At 40.4% G+C, this 21,088-nt stretch overlaps 1 protein-coding gene across 6 annotated transcripts in view; it reads left to right on the top strand.

Annotated features, from left to right (window-relative positions):
• The window catches only part of ATP2B1 (ATPase plasma membrane Ca2+ transporting 1), a 115,971-nt gene that overhangs the window by 55,125 nt on the left and 39,758 nt on the right, over positions 1-21,088 (top strand). For all 6 annotated transcript variants that reach the window (XM_060245164.1, XM_060245167.1, XM_060245166.1 and 3 more), the window contains exons 4-10: positions 5,660-5,914; positions 5,998-6,123; positions 11,650-11,793; positions 16,200-16,238; positions 17,163-17,318; positions 18,021-18,235; positions 18,598-18,840. In XM_060245164.1, coding sequence (XP_060101147.1) covers positions 5,660-5,914; positions 5,998-6,123; positions 11,650-11,793; positions 16,200-16,238; positions 17,163-17,318; positions 18,021-18,235; positions 18,598-18,840 — 1,178 coding nt within the window. The remainder of the gene's footprint in view (positions 1-5,659; positions 5,915-5,997; positions 6,124-11,649; positions 11,794-16,199; positions 16,239-17,162; positions 17,319-18,020; positions 18,236-18,597; positions 18,841-21,088) is intronic.

The following is a 21,088-nucleotide window of genomic DNA, read 5'->3' as shown; positions in this document are numbered from 1 at the left end:
ATGTAAGCAAGCTGCTTGGAAAGGGATTAGAAATACCGGTGTCATTGCTATGTGTATTTATAAGCCTGACACTAAGTCACAATCAGAGTTCTTGGGAACTGTATGCCCTCTTTGGTTCATATTACACATTGATCTGTGTAGACCAATACTGATTCCTGTAACTCATAAGAACATAAGAGAAGTCATGTTGGATCAGGCCAGTGTAGCCCATCCAGTCCAACACTGAGTCATACAGTGGCCAAAAAAACCAAACAAACCAGGCACCATCAATCGCTCCATCAGTGGGGCCAGGACAGACAGGCATAACAGAAAAGAAATACAAGATCCAAAGGAACTTCAAAATAGAACATACAAACCACAGTAATTTGCCAGCACAGGCAGCATGGGGTTACAAGGTTACAAACAAAACTTAACTCAGAAAAGACAGAGTTGCAACAATCTGCTGTGACTAATAGTGACTGATGGACCTCTGCTGCATGTTTATCCAATCCCCTCTTGAAGCTGTCTATGCTTGCAACTGCTGCCTGCCATCTCCTGTGTCAGTGAATTCTATGTGTTAATCACCCTTTAGGTGAAGAAGTACTTCCTTTTATCAGTTCTAACCCAACTACTCAGCAATTTCATTGAATGTCCACGAGTTCTCGTATTGTGAGAAAGGGAGAAAGGTACTCCTTTCTCTACCTTCTCTATCCCATTCATAATCTTGCAAACCTCTATCATTTCACCCCTCAGTCGATGTTTCTCCAAGCTAAAGAGCCCCAAGCATTTTAACCTTTCTTCATAGGGAAAGTGTTCTAACCCTTTAATCATTCTAGTTGTCCTTTTCTGCATTTTTTCCAATGCCATAATATCTTTTTTGAAGTGTGGTGACCAGAATTGTACACAGTATTCCAAATGAGGCCACACCATCAATTTATACAGGAGCATTATTCACAGCACTACAATTCACTTTGTTTTTGTGAACATCATTTTTTTGTTCCTGTTCTACTTTAAAAAATTACTCAAAACCTTGAGCAATTATCCATTTTCTTTCTCTACTTACTGTGCTGTTCTTAAATGAGACTTCATCCAACAGATTCCCCTAAGGAAAGTGTATTACATGAGATATATGGATGTTGGATTTATATATGGATGGTTCAGGATGGTAATGATATACATTGGAGTACTTATATCTCTAATGAAACTCCTCTTAGCCAGTGAAATCTCTCTTAACATGTGGAATTCACTGGCACAGGAGGTGGTGGCGGCTACAAGCATAGCCAGCTTCAAGAGGCGGTTAGATAAAAATATGGAGCAGAGGTCCATCAGTGGCTATTAGCCACTGTGTGTGTGTGTATGTGTGTGTGTGTATATATATATATATATATATATATATATATATATATATATATATATATATATATATATATATATATATATATATATATTGGCCACTGTGTGACACAGGATGTTGGACTGGATGGGCCATTGGCCTGATCCAACATGGCTTCTCTTATGTTCTTCAGTCTTACAAATAATATTTGCCTTTTTGGGGGGCTGGAACCTTTCCTTATGATGCACGCAACTTATTTCTGGAAGAGAATTTAAATAACTATTGTTCTTATTTTATCTTCTCAATCATTGTGAAGTAAAGAGATCGGACATCTCCCCCCCCCCCCCCCAGCCTCTAATCTAAATAGAATTTACTTCACTGTGTAGTTCCTGATGGTTACGGTATTGAACTTCCTCCCCACAACTCTTGTTCACCTGTTGGTGTTCAATACATTGCTTGCCTTAAGACCAGAGTTCTTTTGGATCCTGTCATTGTCCCAAGTTATAAAAGAAGTCAGTGAGGTGCTTCCCATCTGGCTGGAAGGTTTTCTTGGTCAGTGTATGTAGTAGACTTTAAAACAGCTGGGAGTCTTGTTGATAGGATAGAGTTATCTGACCCAAAACAAACACATGAAGGGCGAAGAGCAGCTGCTGGCTCAAAAGAGATTCTGGTCTCATAACATGGGTGAGTCTGGATAGAAAAAATGAAAGTAATGAAGACATCATTTAGCCAGGCATATAATCACATAGAATCAGGCAGGAAAAGTATCTTGAACAGAAAACTGTGCATGTGAATGGGATGGGGGGATCATGAAAGCCAGTTTGGTGAAATGGTTAAGTGCACGGACTCTTATCTGGGAGAACTGGAGTGACCTTGGGTCAGCCATAGCTCTCACAGAGTGGTCCTTGAAAGGGTAGCTTCTGTGAGAGCTCTCTCAGCCTCACCTACCTCACAAGGGTGTTTGTTGTGGGGGAGGAAGGTAAAGGAGATTGTGAGGTGCTCTGAGATTCAGAGTTAAGGGTGGGATATAAATCCAATATCATCATCTTCAATAGTTCTCTTCAGTGCTTTCTTAAAACAGTAGCTAATGGTTCAATTGTAATTTGAGTGCTGCATCGGGTTACAAGAGTTAAAAACAGCACTTTGAATTGTGCTTGGAAACTGATTCAAAGCCAGTGTAGCTCTTCTAGCATGGGCATGATACGCTGCTGTAGTTTTTTCAATTAACATTGATTGCTGCATTTTTAACTTCAAAGGCAGTCTCATATACAATTTACCAAGGCATGCATCATAGTGGTAAGGTCACTGTGGACTAGAAGCAGTGGTAGTTGGCATACTAGCCTAAATTGGTAATGCAGTTCTGGCTATATCATCTTCTATAGATTCCAGGAGCAACACATGGTAATAATCTAGGAGTACTCTGTCTTTCATGCCTCATCCTTCAGGGGAGAATAACCCCACTCATTGTTACTATCATCAGCATGTCTGTATTAGGTTGGGTTGTTTAATCTAATGCAGTCAGTCACTGACCAGACACCAGTTGAATAATTCCATTGCCTCACCTACTGAGCTGGATATTGTTTCATCCCAAATCCTTGGATAACCTCTCCTAGTATCTTCATGTAGCTGTTGACAGTGACAATGAGATGGAACTTTGTGGACCATAGCTGCCTAGTACTACTTTCTCCCTCAGAGGTTGTCGGACATCTCTGTGGGTTATTCCTACTGTTCCTTCAGGGAGGCAGGTGGTAGTAGAACCACTGCATCATAGTGTCTTTAAATCAGCTTGGTATTCCTTAAGGATGCTGTGGTTAAAAAAAAAAAAGCTGATGGCAAGCACAGAATAAAAACATAAGAGGCATATTCTTCCTGTCGTCTGGTGTAAGTGATCCTTCAGGGTGGCAGTGGAGTTTTCAGTTCAAAATTGAGTTACAAATCAGATTACTGGGAAGCTTTTCTGTACATCTGTTCTCACCACCTCCCTATTTTTTAGAATTTATTCATAAATTTCATGTGTCTGGGATGCTCAGAATCTAATCTGAATCTACTAGAAAATGGATTTGGGCCCTGTTAGAATGGATGGAAGACAGGTCTAGATGGAGACTTTCTGTCCAGAATGAATTATGTGTTCATTGCCTCCCCACTCACAGTACTGATCCATCTTTACATTATTTAGGGTGTACCCAGGGCCAGCTCACCCACTAGGCAAACTAGGTGGTTGCCCTAGGGAGCTGAGAGGAAGGGGTTCCAAACTGGGCTCCCCCTCTCCGGTGCCCACAACAACCGCCTAGTTTGCCTGCCTGCCTCCTTGTTGCTGCCTACCCCCTCCCTTCCCTTGCTCTTTGCCCCCCCCCCCAGCACGATCAGAGGAGGGCACCAAGGCTGGGTCCTACTGGCTTCAATGCAACCGGCGTGGCACCTAATCCTTTGAAGTGTGCACAGGAGAAGGCTTCGCTCCTCTTCACTTCCAGTTCCAGGAAGGAGGGGGGGAGAAACCTTCTCCCCCACGCGCTTCAAAGGATTAGATGGCGCACTGCCTGCATCGAAGCCGGTAGAGCCCAGCCATGGCGCAGAGCGTTCTGATGGTGGGGAAATGGAGCGCGGTCCTTCATTGCAGCACTGCAGAAGGAGGGGCGGCGGTGGGCAGGGAGCCTGCTTGGGGCACCATGCGCCCTAGAGCCAGTGCTGGGTGTACCACCATAACTAATGCTGTGATGACTTACTTATATCTCTTCAGTGGATACATTGCTTAATATCATTTTGAATTTGCTGGCATACCAAGAATCTACTAATAACAAAAAGACACAAATTAAATCATTCTTTTACACTCAGAATTTTGGAAAACAAATCACTGGACAGAACTTTCTCAGACGTGGTCTCACACACAAAACTTCATTACACAGAATCACACAACTGGTCCAGAATCACACAACGGGTCAGTATTATCTGCTCAGACTGGTAGTGGTTCTCCAGGGTCTCGGGCAGAGATATTCCACATTGCCTGCTGCCACATTCTTTTAGTGAGATATGCCAGGGATTGAACCTGGGACCCAGAATGCAAAGCAGATGTTCTGCCACTGAATAGCATAATGAAAGTATCAAGATTTTTTTAAATGTTATTTAATTCAATACTTAATATAATAAAAGTATAAAATTTGTGAGCAGTGCATGAGATTAAGGTTCCTACCATTTGTAACTACTAAACACATGTAGTTACTGCAGCATTCTGCCAAGGTAGCATTATTGGGTCCCATTGTACGTTATCTTTTGGTGTCTAACTTGCTAAAATTGGATACAAAATCAGTTTTGTGCTGTTGGTGTCCCATGATAACAATGATGTGAAGTAGTTGTTGATCTAAGCCACCCCCCCTTTACTGTCAGTGTTTTTGGTTTTTTTCTAACAGTGAGAATACTTTAGAGGAATAAATAATCTCATCTTTCTGATCCAGTTTTGTATGCAAAACCGAACAGTTATTCAAATCCAACAAATGTTCCCTCTACTTCTGTTTACCTGTATAATTCTCTACCTGTATAATTAAAATATATTCTGTTGCTCATGGTATTGTTTCCTGTTGCTTTTGTTGGGCTGGGGGAACAAAGGAGAGGACTGCTACCACATCTGAAAACTAATGTTATTCTTGGAAAAAATTTTCTTCCTCATGCAGTATAGGGGTAGAGTAACACTTATTTCAGCATTAGAAATGTCAGTTTGCAGATGGAAAGAAATTTGCAGGAATGAGTTTTATATAAATGTGTACTGTACTGAAAATGAAGTGGTACAATGACCCTCTAGCTCGATTTTTCTACTATGGGGAATGTCCGATAGCACAGAGTAGCACAGTAGTGATGATGAAGTAGTTTCTAGTAGTTCAGACAGAGCCACCTGACTTTCTATTTGCCCTATCTGTAGAGTATGCCCAGAGACAAATTATAAGATTTCTGTACAGTATAATGCAAGCCACTTAGTATTCTATACCTGCTTCCCTCCCCTCAGCTCTGAGCTCTAAATCTAGTGCAGTATGAGACAAATTGAAAAGGAACCTTATTTCAAGTCCTACTGTTCTTCCCTGCACTCTCATTGTGTGCATTTGATCTGAATAATATTCCAGTAGTTTAATTCAGTGGAAGCTTTACTTCTTTGGACTCCTCCATGATATGAAAGCTAGTTGGAAAGTATCTTAAGCTGGGCAATTTGGAGAAGCATCAAAATAGCTGAATAAGCAAGTTGGCACATATAATGAAGTAACTTGTAAAAATCAAGGTTTGGTTCTTTCTGTTATATTCTCAGATTTAAAATAGAGTTAACATTTGAACATGAAGAGGTGACTATTTGCTTGCTTTTTCTAGTATGTGGAGCAGTGTCAGTTGGTGAAGAAGAAGAAGAAGGTGAAACAGGATGGATTGAAGGAGCTGCAATTCTCCTGTCTGTTGTTTGTGTGGTATTAGTCACAGCTTTCAATGACTGGAGTAAAGAGAAACAATTCAGGGGGTTACAGAGCCGCATTGAACAAGAGCAGAAGTTTACCGTCATCAGGGGTGGCCAAGTCATCCAGATACCTATAGCGGACATAGTTGTTGGTGATATTGCACAAATAAAATATGGTAAATATATTCATTTATTCTTCTGACATCTCTGCTAATATATTGAGGAGATGTTAAATACAGCTGTTGGCTTCTTTTTTTAGGTGACCTTTTACCAGCAGATGGTGTACTTATACAGGGAAATGACCTCAAAATTGATGAAAGCTCACTGACTGGAGAATCTGATCATGTTAAGAAAACGTTGGATCGAGATCCTATGTTGCTCTCAGGTGTGTGATCAAATGATAGCTAAGATCTCAGTATGAGGTATTTGGAAACTGGACAGAGTTTCCTACATTTAAAACTAGGTTATGTGAAACACAGTCTTCCTGGGTGACAGTATGCTAAGGTCTAGTGAGCTAATGTATTATGCATAATGCCTTTAACCTCCTTGGAACCACAAAGATAGGTCTTGACAACAGGTAGGATTTCAGGCATACAAGCATTCTTAATGTAATTAGTGAAAGTGTGTATAGTTGCAATTTCTTTTTCTGTGAGTGCATTTAATCATTATGAGAACAATTTTATAGTTGCAACTGATGATACTGTTAACAGTGACCCTTTTTAAGTTTTGCCCTCCTGGGCAATACTTATTTAACCATATTGCTGTTAAAACAGTTTAGCAGTGAAGTTGTTTTTAATGTGAAAATTATATCTCTGAAGACTTTGTTGCATTTTACCCAGTCTCGTGGGACTTTTCTTTACAAGCCCTATGAAGGTGGACAGATGATATGAGAATACCAACTGTACTAATCAAATTTTGTTTGGAGCTTGTCTGAACTGCATGAAAGTTGACCATGTAGGAAGTTCTTGTGGCCTGTCATTTTTAAGGATGCACACGAACCTATGTTTGAGGAAGGTGCCTTCCCCAAACATTTACTGGACTTTTGTCCAGTTTGGCTGTTTGGGCCATTTAAACCTAACAGTTGAGCAATGTGGGTCTGCCTGTCAGCTATTAGGTTTAAATGGCTGCTAGCTATTTAAACCTAATGGCAGGGTGGGTCTGTCCATCATCTGTTAGGTTTAAATGGCTGCTAGCCATTAAATGCATCAGTTTAGCTCTCCAACCCCCCCCCCCCCCGCATAAATTAGTTTGCTCTGGGGCCATTTTTCCTGAGCGAAAACAAAAAATTGTGTGAGCTGGAGGCTAAAAAATGTTAGCTAGCTTACACTAAGCTTAGAGGGAGCACTGGTCATCAGTAAACTATGAGAGAAAACAAAAATAAAAGGAAGAAAAATAATTCAAAAGCAACAACCTGAAGAATATTCATACTCTGTTATAATACTGTATAACTTTAATAGCACTGTGAGAGCTGCTCTAAGACTCAGCATGATCACAGCGCTATATTAATCACAGAAAAATGTTAATATCTTTAACTGTATTACAATCATTGTATTAAAATTACTTTTTTCCCTTCTGCCCTAGTCTTTGGCAGTTTCTGCTATCTCTGCATGCCTCTTTTTTAACCTTCATGGTATGTTTGAGCTCTGGGACTGCACCCCTATCTGTTTTTCACACCCCCATCTGTAGACCATTTGCAGTCCTGCATTTTGAGCTGCACCACTAGTCTTCTGAATCCCTTTTTCTATCTCCTCCATTTCCCTGCACCCCATTTTCCAGCTTTTTTATTACTTTTTTTCTTTTGTTCCATGGCCTCCATTTTATGCCCCTTCTGTTTTGTGCTGAATTTGATACTCACTTTCAGTAATACTTACATTAACTGATGGAATCTCATATAAGGATAGCTCATGAAACATGATTAGCTGGCTGTAATAAAATAATTAAAATAAGTCATTAAACTGTCTTCCTCTTAATCTTGGAAGAGTAAGGAAACACAGCAGTGCAGGCATCCCTGCTTCTAATAGGTTTGGACAGATAGCTGTCCCCACAAATACATAGGAAAGGGCCACAAACAGTGTTTATCTAGAAATTCCACAAGGGGCTCCAATCAGGCTGTGACTCTTGTGCAAGCCTTTTTTTGTATGTTGAAACTTCATAATGTTTAAATACATGCTCTGTATGTTCAAAAGCTTGGTGTGATTATTAGCCTAGTACAGAAGTACTCAGGTTGGTTGTGGAGCCTATACAGATTTGTTTTGCTTCTAAAATGCATGAATTGGGAACAGGGTCACTATCATCCTGTTGCTTTGAACATATACACACACTCTGCGAAGAGCAAGAGATTGAGGTCCGTTAACATTGGAGAAGATTCTTTTGCCTTGTTCACATCCATGACATAACTTCTGGTGTTCAGTTTGTGTTTCTTGTCCCTAGCTATTATGGTCTGCAGTCCACTGTCCTGACCGTTAACACAACTGAGGTTATAACTTTACATTCTCCTCCTTCCTGTCATGTATCTCTGTCACTTGCATGCTTTCAGCTTTTTGTGGCTGGAAAGTCTGGAAAGGTTGAACATAATTGATTGATCAACATAACACTGGAAACATAGCCTTTTGATACTGTTAATTTGGAGGATGTGGAACTTGCACTGGTACCTTGAATTTTGGCCATAAAGCTGCAAGAAACCACTGTAAATCTTCTAATACCATATTTAACATGAGAATTATGTAAACTGACAGCTGATACGTAGAAGCTGGTATCTTAACCTTTTAAAGAGATTTCCTTTTGGAAGGAAACTAACTATAACCTCTGACATTTCTTTAACCCTTACTTATCCCCCCCCCCAAAAAAACTTCTTGTTTGTATGAAAAGTGATTAAAGAGAAACCAAATCCATCCAAACAGCAGCAGTTTCGTGATTATCTGTTTTCCACATATGCCCCTTAAATTGATTTTTGAATTGTCAGTTTAGAGCACTGAGGCTCCTTTTGGGAAGCACTATTGAAAGGTAAAAGTATTGAGTATATATACAGTAGTCAAACCCAGTTGCCAAGGCTTTCACATATACAAGTGGTATTAATAGCCATCTTGATGAGAAGCTCACATGGGTCCAGTTCATGTGGTCATCCAATTCAGAAATAATATATAGAAGAATTGGAAGGATTTTACCAAGAGATGTTTGGAAGGACTGTACATACAGATGTGTGCACCCAAGTCACATTGACTGCATTGGGCATGCATTCAAGCTGGAATTCAGCACTAAACAAGCTTTCGAAACTACCTCTAAAATCTGAATTTAGGCATAACTGCTATTTCTGCAATGACTCAATACTGAGAACTTGATTGACCACAGAACTCTGAATGCCATTAATGGTAGACAGCTTTGACTCAGCTGAACAGCATGTAGCTCAGTCTGTTTTCTCATTAAACATTGTATTGTTTTCTGTTTGCAGGTATGAACTGTAGCTAGACAAGGTATAACTCTGAAAACTTATCGAGTACTAAAGCTGAGAAATTAGTAATCGGTAGTATATCAACCGATATACAGAGAATAGGACTAGCTACCAAATAAACTGGCAGATTGTGTTCCCTCTACCAGGAACACATGAAAGCTGAAAACGCTAAGAATTCCCAACTGCCTGTCAAATCTTGTAACTCTTGTCAGTCCCTTGTTATGAAAATTGCTAAGAGATAGTTAGGCATAGCATATTCATGTCAATACAAAAATCATTGTACAATATCTGAAGATATGATACTCATATTAGAAAGTATACCAAGTCCTGAATCCAGTGTACAGAGCAGGGCCCACAGTGCCACAGCCTTTTTCTCTGGTAGAAATGCGATGACTAGAGGCTGAGTGGGTTTCACACAATGCCAGAAATACAGGGTATCTAGCATTGTCTTATATTGAATCAAAGCAAGATGCCTTTCTAGGAGTGTTAAATCTCATCTCCTTAGGGCATGTAAGCTGTGAGTTAGCACTGGGGGTTCATCTACTTTTATTAGTTGTCTGTGTAATAGATGGACCTGGCCTGCCACAGCTATGGAAAATATCATTTCAAAACCCAAATCAACTGATATTTCTGTCATTTAGGTGATAAATATTATTAGACTGCCATATACGTGCGATTATCATAATACTTAGCTCTGTGTGTCTGCAGCTTAAACTCTAGTTTTGATACAGGTTAAGATCTTGTTTAAAATGTATATGGAACTTCCTTACTTCTGCCCTCCTGCTAAAATGGGGGATGGGGACCCCTGCAAATAGTTTGGAGTGGGAATTTAGTGAAAATCACATCCCTTCTATGCTTCTAGGTGGGATCCAAGTCAAGGTGCTATTAGGCCTGTGTCCCATGATGACTGGAATTATTTGAGAAAGCAAGTTCTTGTACATTAGGATTCCCAATTTATGCATTCACTAGGAATATTCAGGGTAGCAGTTTCACTTTCCCTTTTGCCATGAAGCTGTCATAGATGTCAGGTTGGCATGTCCAGGCATCTATCTCTGGAGTCAGGAAAGCAGTAACATAAAAACAAGTGGGACAGCAGGGCCCTGATTTGAAGAAAAGACAGGACATGCTGATGAGTGCAGAACCCCCTTTTCCGTCTCCCCTACCCCACATACATTTTAGACTTCCTCTTTCAGGAAACCTCTGTCAGTTGGGGTTGTTAGGTAAGGCATTGTCAGATTGAAAACCCTTTCACCTTTCCTCTCCACAACCTGTTACCATTGTGACTTTCAGCTGCATTTGGATTCTAGAAATGAGCTTAGAATAACATGCTTGGGTAGACAGTACTAGGGGTGTGCAAAAAAATACATTTTTTTTACCAACTTGGGTCCGTTGGACTTGAAAAATAATGATATTCCTGAACACCAGTATCAGTTTTGTATTGGTATTTAGGTAAATATTCAGGAAACCTGAATTTATTTGGCTCCATTATACACTATGGGGGCTGTCCCTATAGAGTATAATGGAGGAGGGCTTTGAATTGCACAACTCTGTGATTCAACTCAGCAAGCATTTAAAATTTCAATCCCTGCTGAGTGGGCACAACTCTGACTCAACTCAGCAAGCATTTAAAATTTCAATCCTCATTCAGTTGAATTGCAGAGTGGTATGAATCAACTCAGCAGGAATTTAAAGTCTAAATGCTTGTAGAGTTCACCTGCCAGCATGACTGAGCAAGTGAATCTGCGCTCAAATAAAAGTTGAATTTTTAACAGTTTTTATTTGGGTCAGGCTATTTTGGTAGCTGAATTCAGATTTCTAATCTGCATTGGGCTGAATAAATACCCCCAAAATAATGATAAGATATTTTGGGGGTATTTGTTTGACTTGGTATATACCAAACACACCCTCCTAGAGGGTACAGAGAAGTAAGGGGAAGCTAGGGGCAGGGGATGTCTCTATATCCTTATGCATCCGTCATGTCCTCAAATTAGATTCCCTTTTTCCTAGTCGTAGTCACACTGGTTTTTAGATACACTGTTTGCCGCTTTTTTATAATTTGGCTTTTCTCACAAGGCTATTACTTTCATATGGATTATTTGCTTGTATACTGTTCTGAAGAAGTGAAGAGGGGCAAAGAAAAAAACCCCCTGCATTTGCTAATACATTCTGGAAGCGGACACTGCATACCATCCAAATAATTGATGGATAGGAACTGAAAGTTGGAAAGCGCAGGATTTTCAAGTAGCTACTACCTTTAATAGTTGAGCAAATTAGATATTCTAAAATTCTTGTGTTTATTCTCTGACTTCTACTGATAATGCCAGTATATGTTCTTTAAAAATTGCCACCTTTAATCAGAACTTCCTCATGCAGTGAGAGTAAGTTTGCTCAGAACCACTATTTAAAAAAATGCAGTAAGTTTGCTCAGAACCACCATTTAAAAAAAATACATTTACATTTCAGGTACTCATGTAATGGAAGGTTCTGGAAGAATGGTGGTTACTGCTGTGGGTATAAACTCACAAACTGGAATTATTTTTACCTTGCTTGGTGTGGGAGGTGACGATGAGGAAGAAAAGAAAGAAAAAGAGAAAAAGGAAAAGAAAAGTAAGTCTGATTTTAACTCTTGAAAACCTCTGAATTGTTCTCATATAGTCATAATGAAGCTAGATTATCTTTTTTATGGGATATGTTAATCATTCATGTAAAAGACATGTTTAGGCAGCTTTCTTAGCTAATGGAATTCATGCGATTTCCTTGATGCAAGATGAGATTAAAAATTCCTCTGAATGCTCTGAACCAGAGGAGCTGGCAGTTTTCTATCCACTTTTGATGTAATCAGTTTTCAATCAAGAGCTCTTAATAAATCCTGCCCTTGTGATGTCGTTGAGGACTGACATGCTGTGAAGAACACTGCATAAGAAAGTGTGAGGTAAATGACAGATCCTGACTAGAAAAATTAATCCTTCAGATACAAGCCTTAAGATAAAGCTATACTATTCTTTGTTTATTCTTTATGCAATTCCCTTGTGCATGATGTGTCTGCCTGCCATTGGAATTCCACCACTGTTTTTTCCTGTTAGAACTTGACAGGATACACCAAGTGACATCTGAGAACCCTGAGTGACATGTGTCCTGTCTGATCTATTAAAGTTTCACAGGGCATGTAAAACAGAGATGTTCCATCAAGCCTTTGGTTGAGGGCAGAGATAGTTCTTTACATCTGCCTTGCGCCCTCCCGTCGCTTTCATGACTGAATGCTAACACTGCCATCTTGTTTTAAAATATTTGTTCTGAAAGTTTTAAATATTGTGTTTTTATGGGTTTAACTTCTTTTACATTGAGCCTGGCACAAATGGGGAAGGGCAATCAAAAAATTCTAATTTAATAACAAATAAATAAAATTATTAAGCATGTAGAAGAAAATTTGCTAAAGGAAAATCAGCACAACTACAATAGGAACTTCTGCCTCACCAACCTTTTGGAGTTCTTTGATAAATTAATAAATGTGGATTAATACTTGGGTTTATAAAAGTTTGGTTCTTGGACAATGTGCCTCACTAAAACTCTAGAGTAAATTTTAACAGAATCCATGCAGGTATCCATTACTGTTTTAGGTTTAAAATTGGTTAGACAATAGGAAGCAGAATAGAAATAAATAGATAGGTCTCACAGTGAAGTTCCAACAAGGTTAAACATTGGAGCCAGTGCTCATTGAATTAGTTCACAAGTGATTTGAGATGAGTAGTGTAGTGTTCGGATTTAGATACCAAATATTCAGGAAGGTGAATGCCAACATGGATTGTGAGGAGCTCAGGGAAGGGGCATTAAAATTGGATAAGTAGGCAAAAATGTAGTAAATAAAGTTTAGGGTAGATAACTGTCAAATGAAGCACACAGGAACAAAACATTCTTATTTAAATAAATATTATTGGCGCCTGAATTGGTTGACACTTAGAAGGAAAGCAGTCGTGGCACTTTAACTTATAGCTTAATGAAAATGTCAGGGTGCATCAGCAATGCAAAAAGGCAAACTCCGTGATTATTTGGGAAGGGTTTAAAAATGATATTGATATTGTAAATATCTCTGTAAAGATCTGTGATGCAGCCTCCTATTGAAATACTCTACAGTATTAAAAAAGGAGCTGCAGAAATGTGGGAAGGTGGCAACTAAGATCATGAAGACATGTAACACCTTTCCTGTTAGGGGAAGCTAAACTGCCTGGAGCTTTTTGGTTTTGAAAGATTACTAAGGCAGTGGGCATAATAGGGGTTTATAAAATTACAAGTGGTGGACATGCTGATGAGTGCAGAACCCTCTTTTCCCTCTCCCCCACCCCACGTACATTTTAGACCTCCCCCACTATTTCTTCTTTTCCTTCTATGAAAGCCCCCATATCTTCTCCTCTTTTCTTGTTTCCTTCTCTCCTTCCCACCCACCTGCAAAACTACCTTTATCTGTCCCTCTGTCTTCAGCTTTCTTTTATCTCCTTCTATTCCCCGGCTGCCTGTCTCTGGGAGAACTCTGACCAAGTTGCATACTACCAGCTGATCCAGGGCAGGTCCAGTTGTACAGTGAAGAAGCTGCAAGGACTTGTTGGAGTACCTCACTGTTTTGCCACACTATTTCCTTTTCTCTCTGGCAGCTCCCGTATCCTCACCTTTACCTGCTTCTTTTTTACCTTCCCAACCACCACAACCTACCTTTTATCAGCACCTTCAGCTATATTTATTTATTCACTTTATATATGCCCTGCCTTTCTCCACAGTGGTGACCTAAAGCAGCTCATATCATTGTCCTGTCCTCCATTTGATCCTCATAACAGCCCTGTGAGGTAAATTAGGCTAAACATGTATACATGGCACATGGTCAGCAGTGAGCACCATTGCAAGTATCTGTGGCTCGTGATGAGTGGCACAGTTATCCGCATTGAGTAAAGACTATCCCCTTCTTGTCATCTGTTTTATATCCTGTTCCTGCATTGACAACTGAAAATGCTTTCTAGACTATATCTTTCTATTGGATGCTGCTTTAACTGGAAGGTAGCCACTACTAAGATTAATGAAAAGACACATAAACAATATATACTTGCTACAGAGAATCTACAGCTGTAGGATTAGAGAAAAAGAGCATTTCTCTAAAGGAGATATTTTGTTTGGCCATTTTGTATGCCATTTTCGAAAGAACCAGATGCACATGATTTGTTGTGCTGATTGAGAATTTACAGGGCAGACTTGTGCTTCTACAGTGTTCAAAGTAGTTATGCCAGAGCCAATTAAATAATATAGTCAGTTTTGTATTCAACCAGAAGTGGTCTGAAGCACTGAAACACTGGAAAGGAAAGGAAAGGTCCCCTGTGCAAGCACCAGTCGTTTTCGACTCTGGGGTGACATCGCATCACGATGTTTTCACGGCAGGCTATTTTACACGGTGGTTTGCCATTGCCTTCCCCAGTCACCTACACTTCCCCCCCCCCCCAGCAAGCTGGGTACTCATTTTACCGACCTCAGAAGGATGGAAGGCTGAGTCAACCTTGAGCCGGCTACCTGAATCCAGCTTTCACCGGAATCGAACTCAAGTCGTGAGCAGAGAGTTCAGACCGCAGTACTGCACCTTTATTACTCTGTGCTATGGGGCTCAGTACTGAAACACTGACACTTGACCGTATTCTTGATGATTCTGCTACCCACCGATAACATTGCAATTGTAATGAAATTAGGGATGCCCATCAAATCCCCTGCAAAAACACAGACAACATATAAACATTGATTTTATTTGCCTCGGCAGGCTGTTCTCCTTTGAGTATTCCAAGAAAGGTGGGGTATCAAATAATTTATATTTGACTCTGTCTTGGCTTTGATACTGTGAGGAAGAATAAGTTGTTAATACATCAGTTAAGCGGAGAACCAGTAACAATATTGCCTGTAGTTGCTGTTGCTTTCAGCAATGCCTGCATTTAAGAATTGTGACCAAAAGAGCCTTCTCTACCCCCTTTCCACCTACCATTTATAAGAAGAAGACAGCTATAATCTGCAGAGGAAAAGAGTATTTTAAATATAGTACATAGTTTCCCACGTTACATGGTGTGTTGTGATCTGAGATACTATTTTTCTTGGCTATTTGAACTCCTAAATTAGATTCACCATTATCCATCAGATGAAGAAAGGTATAGAAACTCCCATTTTTCAGTTCACCTGCTATTATTAAGCTAAAGCCCAATAGATTTTTTTTTGAAATATTAATATAACCAGGGGCTTTTTGAGGGGGGCAGTGGATTTTATACCTATATTTTGCCTAAATTAACTATCCCTGCCCCTCCCTCCAAAAAAAAAACTTGTCTAAATTGATCTTGGTTTGTTAGAACTCAAAAACTTAGCACCTCCTGAATTACAGGCTTGGAGTGAGAAGGATTTAAATCTACAACTGTACTTAGTTTGTCTTGGTAAATCATTTCAAGGATTGTCAAAAGCATGATATTTGAGGAACTGCATTAGCAAGAGCCATTTTCTGTGTATGTTCCTTTGTCATGAGTAGTGTGCACAGAATTAGGGATTAACTAATTTGGACTATGTACCAATGTTACATTTCATTGTAATCTAAAATGTGAAACAGCTAACTTCTCCCTCAACTCCCACCCCCCAACTCTCAAGGCTTTTAAACTTTTGGAAACCTTTTAGAGTTTAGTTTAATTTCAGTTTGCTTAAACCAGGATTGAAAACTATTTAAGTTAACTGTCTTCTAAAGCACACCATATCTTTGATCTAATTTATTGTTACTTAGGTGGCTTCGGTCATTTTCTGGATTTCAGCACTGGGTGATTAACCTCACCATGAGCCAGCTTGGTCTAGCTACTTCCAAGCAGAATTTAATAAAGGTATCATCAGTGTGTCATGAATAGTCCAACAGTGCCCTTGAGGCTATACAAAAGATAACAGTCTAGTAATTAATGAGAACCAAATAAACTCAAGACTTTCTTAAAGCTGTAACTGGTGTTTTTGTATGTATGTTGCAGGTAAAAAGCAAGATGGCACTATTGAAAATCGTAACAAAGGTAATGTGAGAATGTTAATCTCTATTACTTAAACAAATTCAAATATACAAGGCTTGCCAAACATATAGGTAAAACATAGTTCCAAATTCAAAGCACTTTTTGTATAATCTTTAACCTGTCCCATTTTAAAAGATGAGATTCTAGCCAACTTAATGCTAGGATGCTACTACTGAATTTCTTCATTGCTGATGTCAATGTTTAGTGTTAGTGTAGGCATACTTCTAACCACAGTTATAGGATTGGATATGAATAACAGGATGAGATATTCTCAGTTCCTTTTTGTCCAACCATATCTCCTCTCCTTCAAAGATCAAACTCTACCCTTCCCCTACAAAATACGCACAGATGCCTTCTAGTTAGCATTTTGTCTGCAGGATTCCAAACTATGGGAGAAAAGACCATGTGGTCTTTCATCCCACTCCTAATTTCTTAACTGTGACATAGAATGCCAAAAATGATATAACCACATCTACCTCTGTAATATCTTAACATAATGATACTGAGGGACAGAATGCACATTGGCTTCAGAATGTGTGAGTACGCCTGGGCAGTGATATCATGATAGGAGTGTTATATTTTAATAAATATGTGATTACTTTAGAACCAGGGTTTTTTTAATGTCATTTAAGATCTGGATCACAATTAATATCTGTTGTGCAGGGATCCACAAATTTTGATTGTTTTATTCACTAGATATGCAAGCTGTTGTTAAGTTGACATGAGATGTACTATTCAGTTTCTGGAAATATTGCCAGTTAATTTTAATTTGATTTGGGTATCAAGAATAAGAAATTTGGTTTCTCAGACTGAGTACTGAAGTAGCTTTATTCTTGTAGAATAAATCTCCATGCAGTGGGTCTAGTCTCAAAGCTTATTCTGGAATTTTGAGGGGATTGTTTATAGATTTACTTCTGCCTAATTTAGCAAAAGCTCAGGATGGTGCAGCCATGGAAATGCAGCCTCTGAAGAGTGAAGATGGTGGTGATGGTGATGAGAAGAAAAGAAACAGTATGCCCAAGAAAGAGAAATCAGTCCTACAAGGAAAACTAACAAAACTAGCAGTTCAGATTGGCAAAGCAGGTACAGCTCTTTCAGTTTTATAATCTTGCTTGAAACAAAATGTTTTCTAAATTTTGAAACTCTGTTGTTAACTGTCACTGTCATCCTAGGAAAAATAAATTGCAGACTAAAGTAAATTCATTAATCAATTTGTTTGAGCTACCTAACATGGTTTTGTTGAATGAATGATTATTTTTCAGTGATTCACTGTATATAATGGTGCGAGTTAGGCATTCCAGTAATGGAATGTCTTGCTTTCAAATTTAGTTGGTTACTTTGGGGAGTATCTTTCTGGACCTCTACTTGTTTCCGTTGCTTCCCTTTTTCTGCTTTGGCAATTGATTATTGTCTCATCTCTTGTTTTTTTATTCTGTTTCAACTACCTATTCTTCCAGCTGCTGCTCTGTATCTTTTTTTCCAAAACTTATTTAAATATTTATATATGTGCATGTATACACACACACTTGGAAATGCCCTGACTGTTCTGCTGGATTTCTTTGCTTCTATGATGTTTTGACTCTTAACAGTTCTTCAGTTGAATGCTGTAGTTTATCTCCTAGAATATGTCATAGTAAAAAAATTCTGCAGTGCTTTTCACTGATGTGTTCATAGCAGTTTTGTTCTTCACGTTCTTAGTATTTGAGATTTAAGTAAAACACTTGAATATTGTAACATGTAGATATCTAATACAGAATTTACTTTTTTATTTTCTCTTATCAAAAGGATTGCTAATGTCTGCAGTCACGGTCATCATTCTTGTATTATATTTTGTAATTGATACCTTCTGGGTTCAGAAACGACCTTGGCTTGCTGAATGTACCCCAATATACATTCAGTATTTTGTGAAGTTCTTCATCATTGGTGTTACTGTCCTGGTTGTGGCAGTTCCGGAGGGTCTTCCACTTGCAGTTACTATTTCTCTGGCTTACTCTGTGAAGGTATGTCTGAAAAATAAATAGGCCTGCACATTAATGTATAATATGTAGTTTTCTTAAGCAGAATGTACCAGTTCAGATAAATATCTGAAGAGTTCAATGCTTTCTCTGTATATCTGGCCGAATGTACATTCATAAATGCTTGAAAGTATTTAGTAAGCAAGTTACACTATGTAACTTTTACAAAAGATGTATTCTGCTGCTTGATCCTTAGCCTTGGCCAGGATCCAGCAAGGCAGCTTAGCTGTGAGACTTCTAGTGTGTAGTTTACTGAGGAATGTCAACTTGAGCAAGCACAATAGCAGGTACATTCTACAAACAAGTTCTAAAAACTGATCAGATTGACTTGATTTTATGTTTTATAGAAAATGATGAAAGACAATAACTTGGTCAGACATCTGGATGCTTGTGAAACAATGGGTAATGCAACAGCCATTTGCTCAGATAAAACAGGAACACTGACAATGAACAGAATGACAGTGGTCCAGGCTTACATCAATGAAAAACATTATAAAAAAATTCCAGAACCAGAAGCTCTCCCTGAAAGAACTTTGTCATACCTTGTAACGGGAATCTCAGTTAACTCTGCATATACTACCAAAATTCTGGTGAGTAAGGAGAGTTCTTCCGCTTAAATCCATCCAACCGTATTGGGTATGATCCAGCCAAATTTAAGCAGTTTTGTTGAAATCCTTCAGAGCAGGCCTTCAGAGTGGTTTCAGTTTAGGGTGAATTGTGCTCATAGCCTTAGATCAGAGTTCCCTACTCTTTTTGAGCCAGTGGACACATTTAGAAGTTGGACAGTGTGGTGGGTGCGTTCACCAAATGTCTCCCACAAAATGCTTTCTGCAGGAGGCATAGCCTGTCACAAAATGTCTCCCACATCTTCCCTTCAGTCACACAGTGAAGATCCTTGTGCTGTGGTGGTAGCTGCTGCCAAAACAATATTTAAAAAAATCTGCCCAATCAAAGGCTCTGCATGACCCCACCCATTTTCTAAAAAACCTTTGACAAGCACCAGGAAAGGTTTGGTGGACACTATGACATTGGAGACCTCTGCCTTAAATTATTGATTCTCAGTGGCTCAGGAACCATGGCTGACATGCCACTTGCTGCTCTTCTGAGCACTGCTGCTCATTGTGGCACCTGCCCATCTTTCTGAAAAGTGACCAAGGCCTTTTCTCAGTGGGGCTTGCGGCTGGCCGCCTTGAAACAGCTACCAGCAGAGAAAATGAGTAAGTTGCAAATCTCCCTAAGGTGCAGGCCTCATGTCAGTGATGGAGAGCCAGTTTGGTGTAGTGGTTAAGTGTGCGGACTCTTATCTGGGAGAACCGGGTTTGATTCCCCACTCCTCCACTTGCACCTGCTAGCATGGCCTTGGGTCCGCCATCGCTCTGGCAGAGGTTGTCCTTGAAAGGGCAGCTGCTGTGAGAGCCCTCTCCAGCCCCACCCACCTCACAGGGTGTCTGTTGTGGGGGAGGAAGGTAAAGGAGATTGTGAGCCACTCTGTGACTCTTCGGAGTGGAGGGCGGGATATAAATCCAATATCTTCTCAGTGGGGCTTGTGGCTGGCCGCCTTGAAACAGCTACCAGCAGAGAAAATGAGTAAGTTGCAAATCTCCCTAAGGTGCAGGCCTCATGTCAGTGATGGAGAGCCAGTTTGGTGTAGTGGTTAAGTGTGCGGACTCTTATCTGGGAGAAACGGGTTTGATTCCCCACTCCTCCACTTGCACCTGCTAGCATGGCCTTGGGTCCGCCATCGCTCTGGCAGAGGTTGTCCTTGAAAGGGCAGCTGCTGTCAGAGCCCTCTCCAGCCCCACCCACCTCACAGGGTGTCTGTTGTGGGGGAGGAAGGTAAAGGAGATTGTGAGCCGCTCTGTGACTCTTCGGAGTGGAGGGCGGGATATAAATCCAATATCTTCTCAGTGGGGCTTGTGGCTGGCCGCCTTGAAACAGCTACCAGCAGAGAAAATGAGTAAGTTGCAAATCTCCCTAAGGTGCAGGCCTCATGTCAGTGATGGAGAGCCAGTTTGGTGTAGTGGTTAAGTGTGCGGACTCTTATCTGGGAGAACCGGGTTTGATTCCCCACTCCTCCACTTGCACCTGCTAGCATGGCCTTGGGTCCGCCATCGCTCTGGCAGAGGTTGTCCTTGAAAGGGCAGCTGCTGTGAGAGCCCTCTCCAGCCCCACCCACCTCACAGGGTGTCTGTTGTGGGGGAGGAAGGTAAAGGAGATTGTGAGCCGCTCTGAGACTCTTCGGAGTGGAGGGCGGGATATAAATCCAATATCTTCTCAGTGGGGCTTGTGGCTGGCCGCCTTGAAACAGCTACCAGCAGAGAAAATGAGTAAGTTGCAAATCTCCCTAAGGTGCAGGCCTCATGTCAGTGATGGAGAGCCAGTTTGGTGTAGTGGTTAAGTGTGCGGACTCTTATCTGGGAGAACTGGGTTTGATTCCCCACTCCTCCACTTGCACCTGCTAGCATGGCCTTGGGTCCGCCATCGCTCTGGCAGAGGTTGTCCTTGAAAGGGCAGCTGCTGTGAGAGCCCTCTCCAGCCCCACCCACCTCACAGGGTGTCTGTTGTGGGGGAGGAAGGTAAAGGAGATTGTGAGCCGCTCTGTGACTCTTCGGAGTGGAGGGCGGGATATAAATCCAATATCTTCTATCTTCTTCTTCTTCCACCTGTACTCCGCCCCAGATCAATTGGATGAGTTGTTGCAAGCCTTGGCTGGTTGGTAGCATCAAAGCCGGCGGAAGTTAAATTAATCTAAGATGGAAATCCTGTGTCTGGATCGGGGGGGGGGGCAGGGAGTGGGATCAGGCTCCCATGCTTCAATGGTACTCCATTAGTGCCATC

This window comes from Heteronotia binoei, chromosome 8 (genome assembly GCF_032191835.1).
Source record: "Heteronotia binoei isolate CCM8104 ecotype False Entrance Well chromosome 8, APGP_CSIRO_Hbin_v1, whole genome shotgun sequence".
Lineage (NCBI taxonomy): Eukaryota > Metazoa > Chordata > Lepidosauria > Squamata > Gekkonidae > Heteronotia > Heteronotia binoei.
Note: the sequence above shows the minus strand (reverse complement) of the source record. Positions and strands in the feature narration are given on the sequence as shown.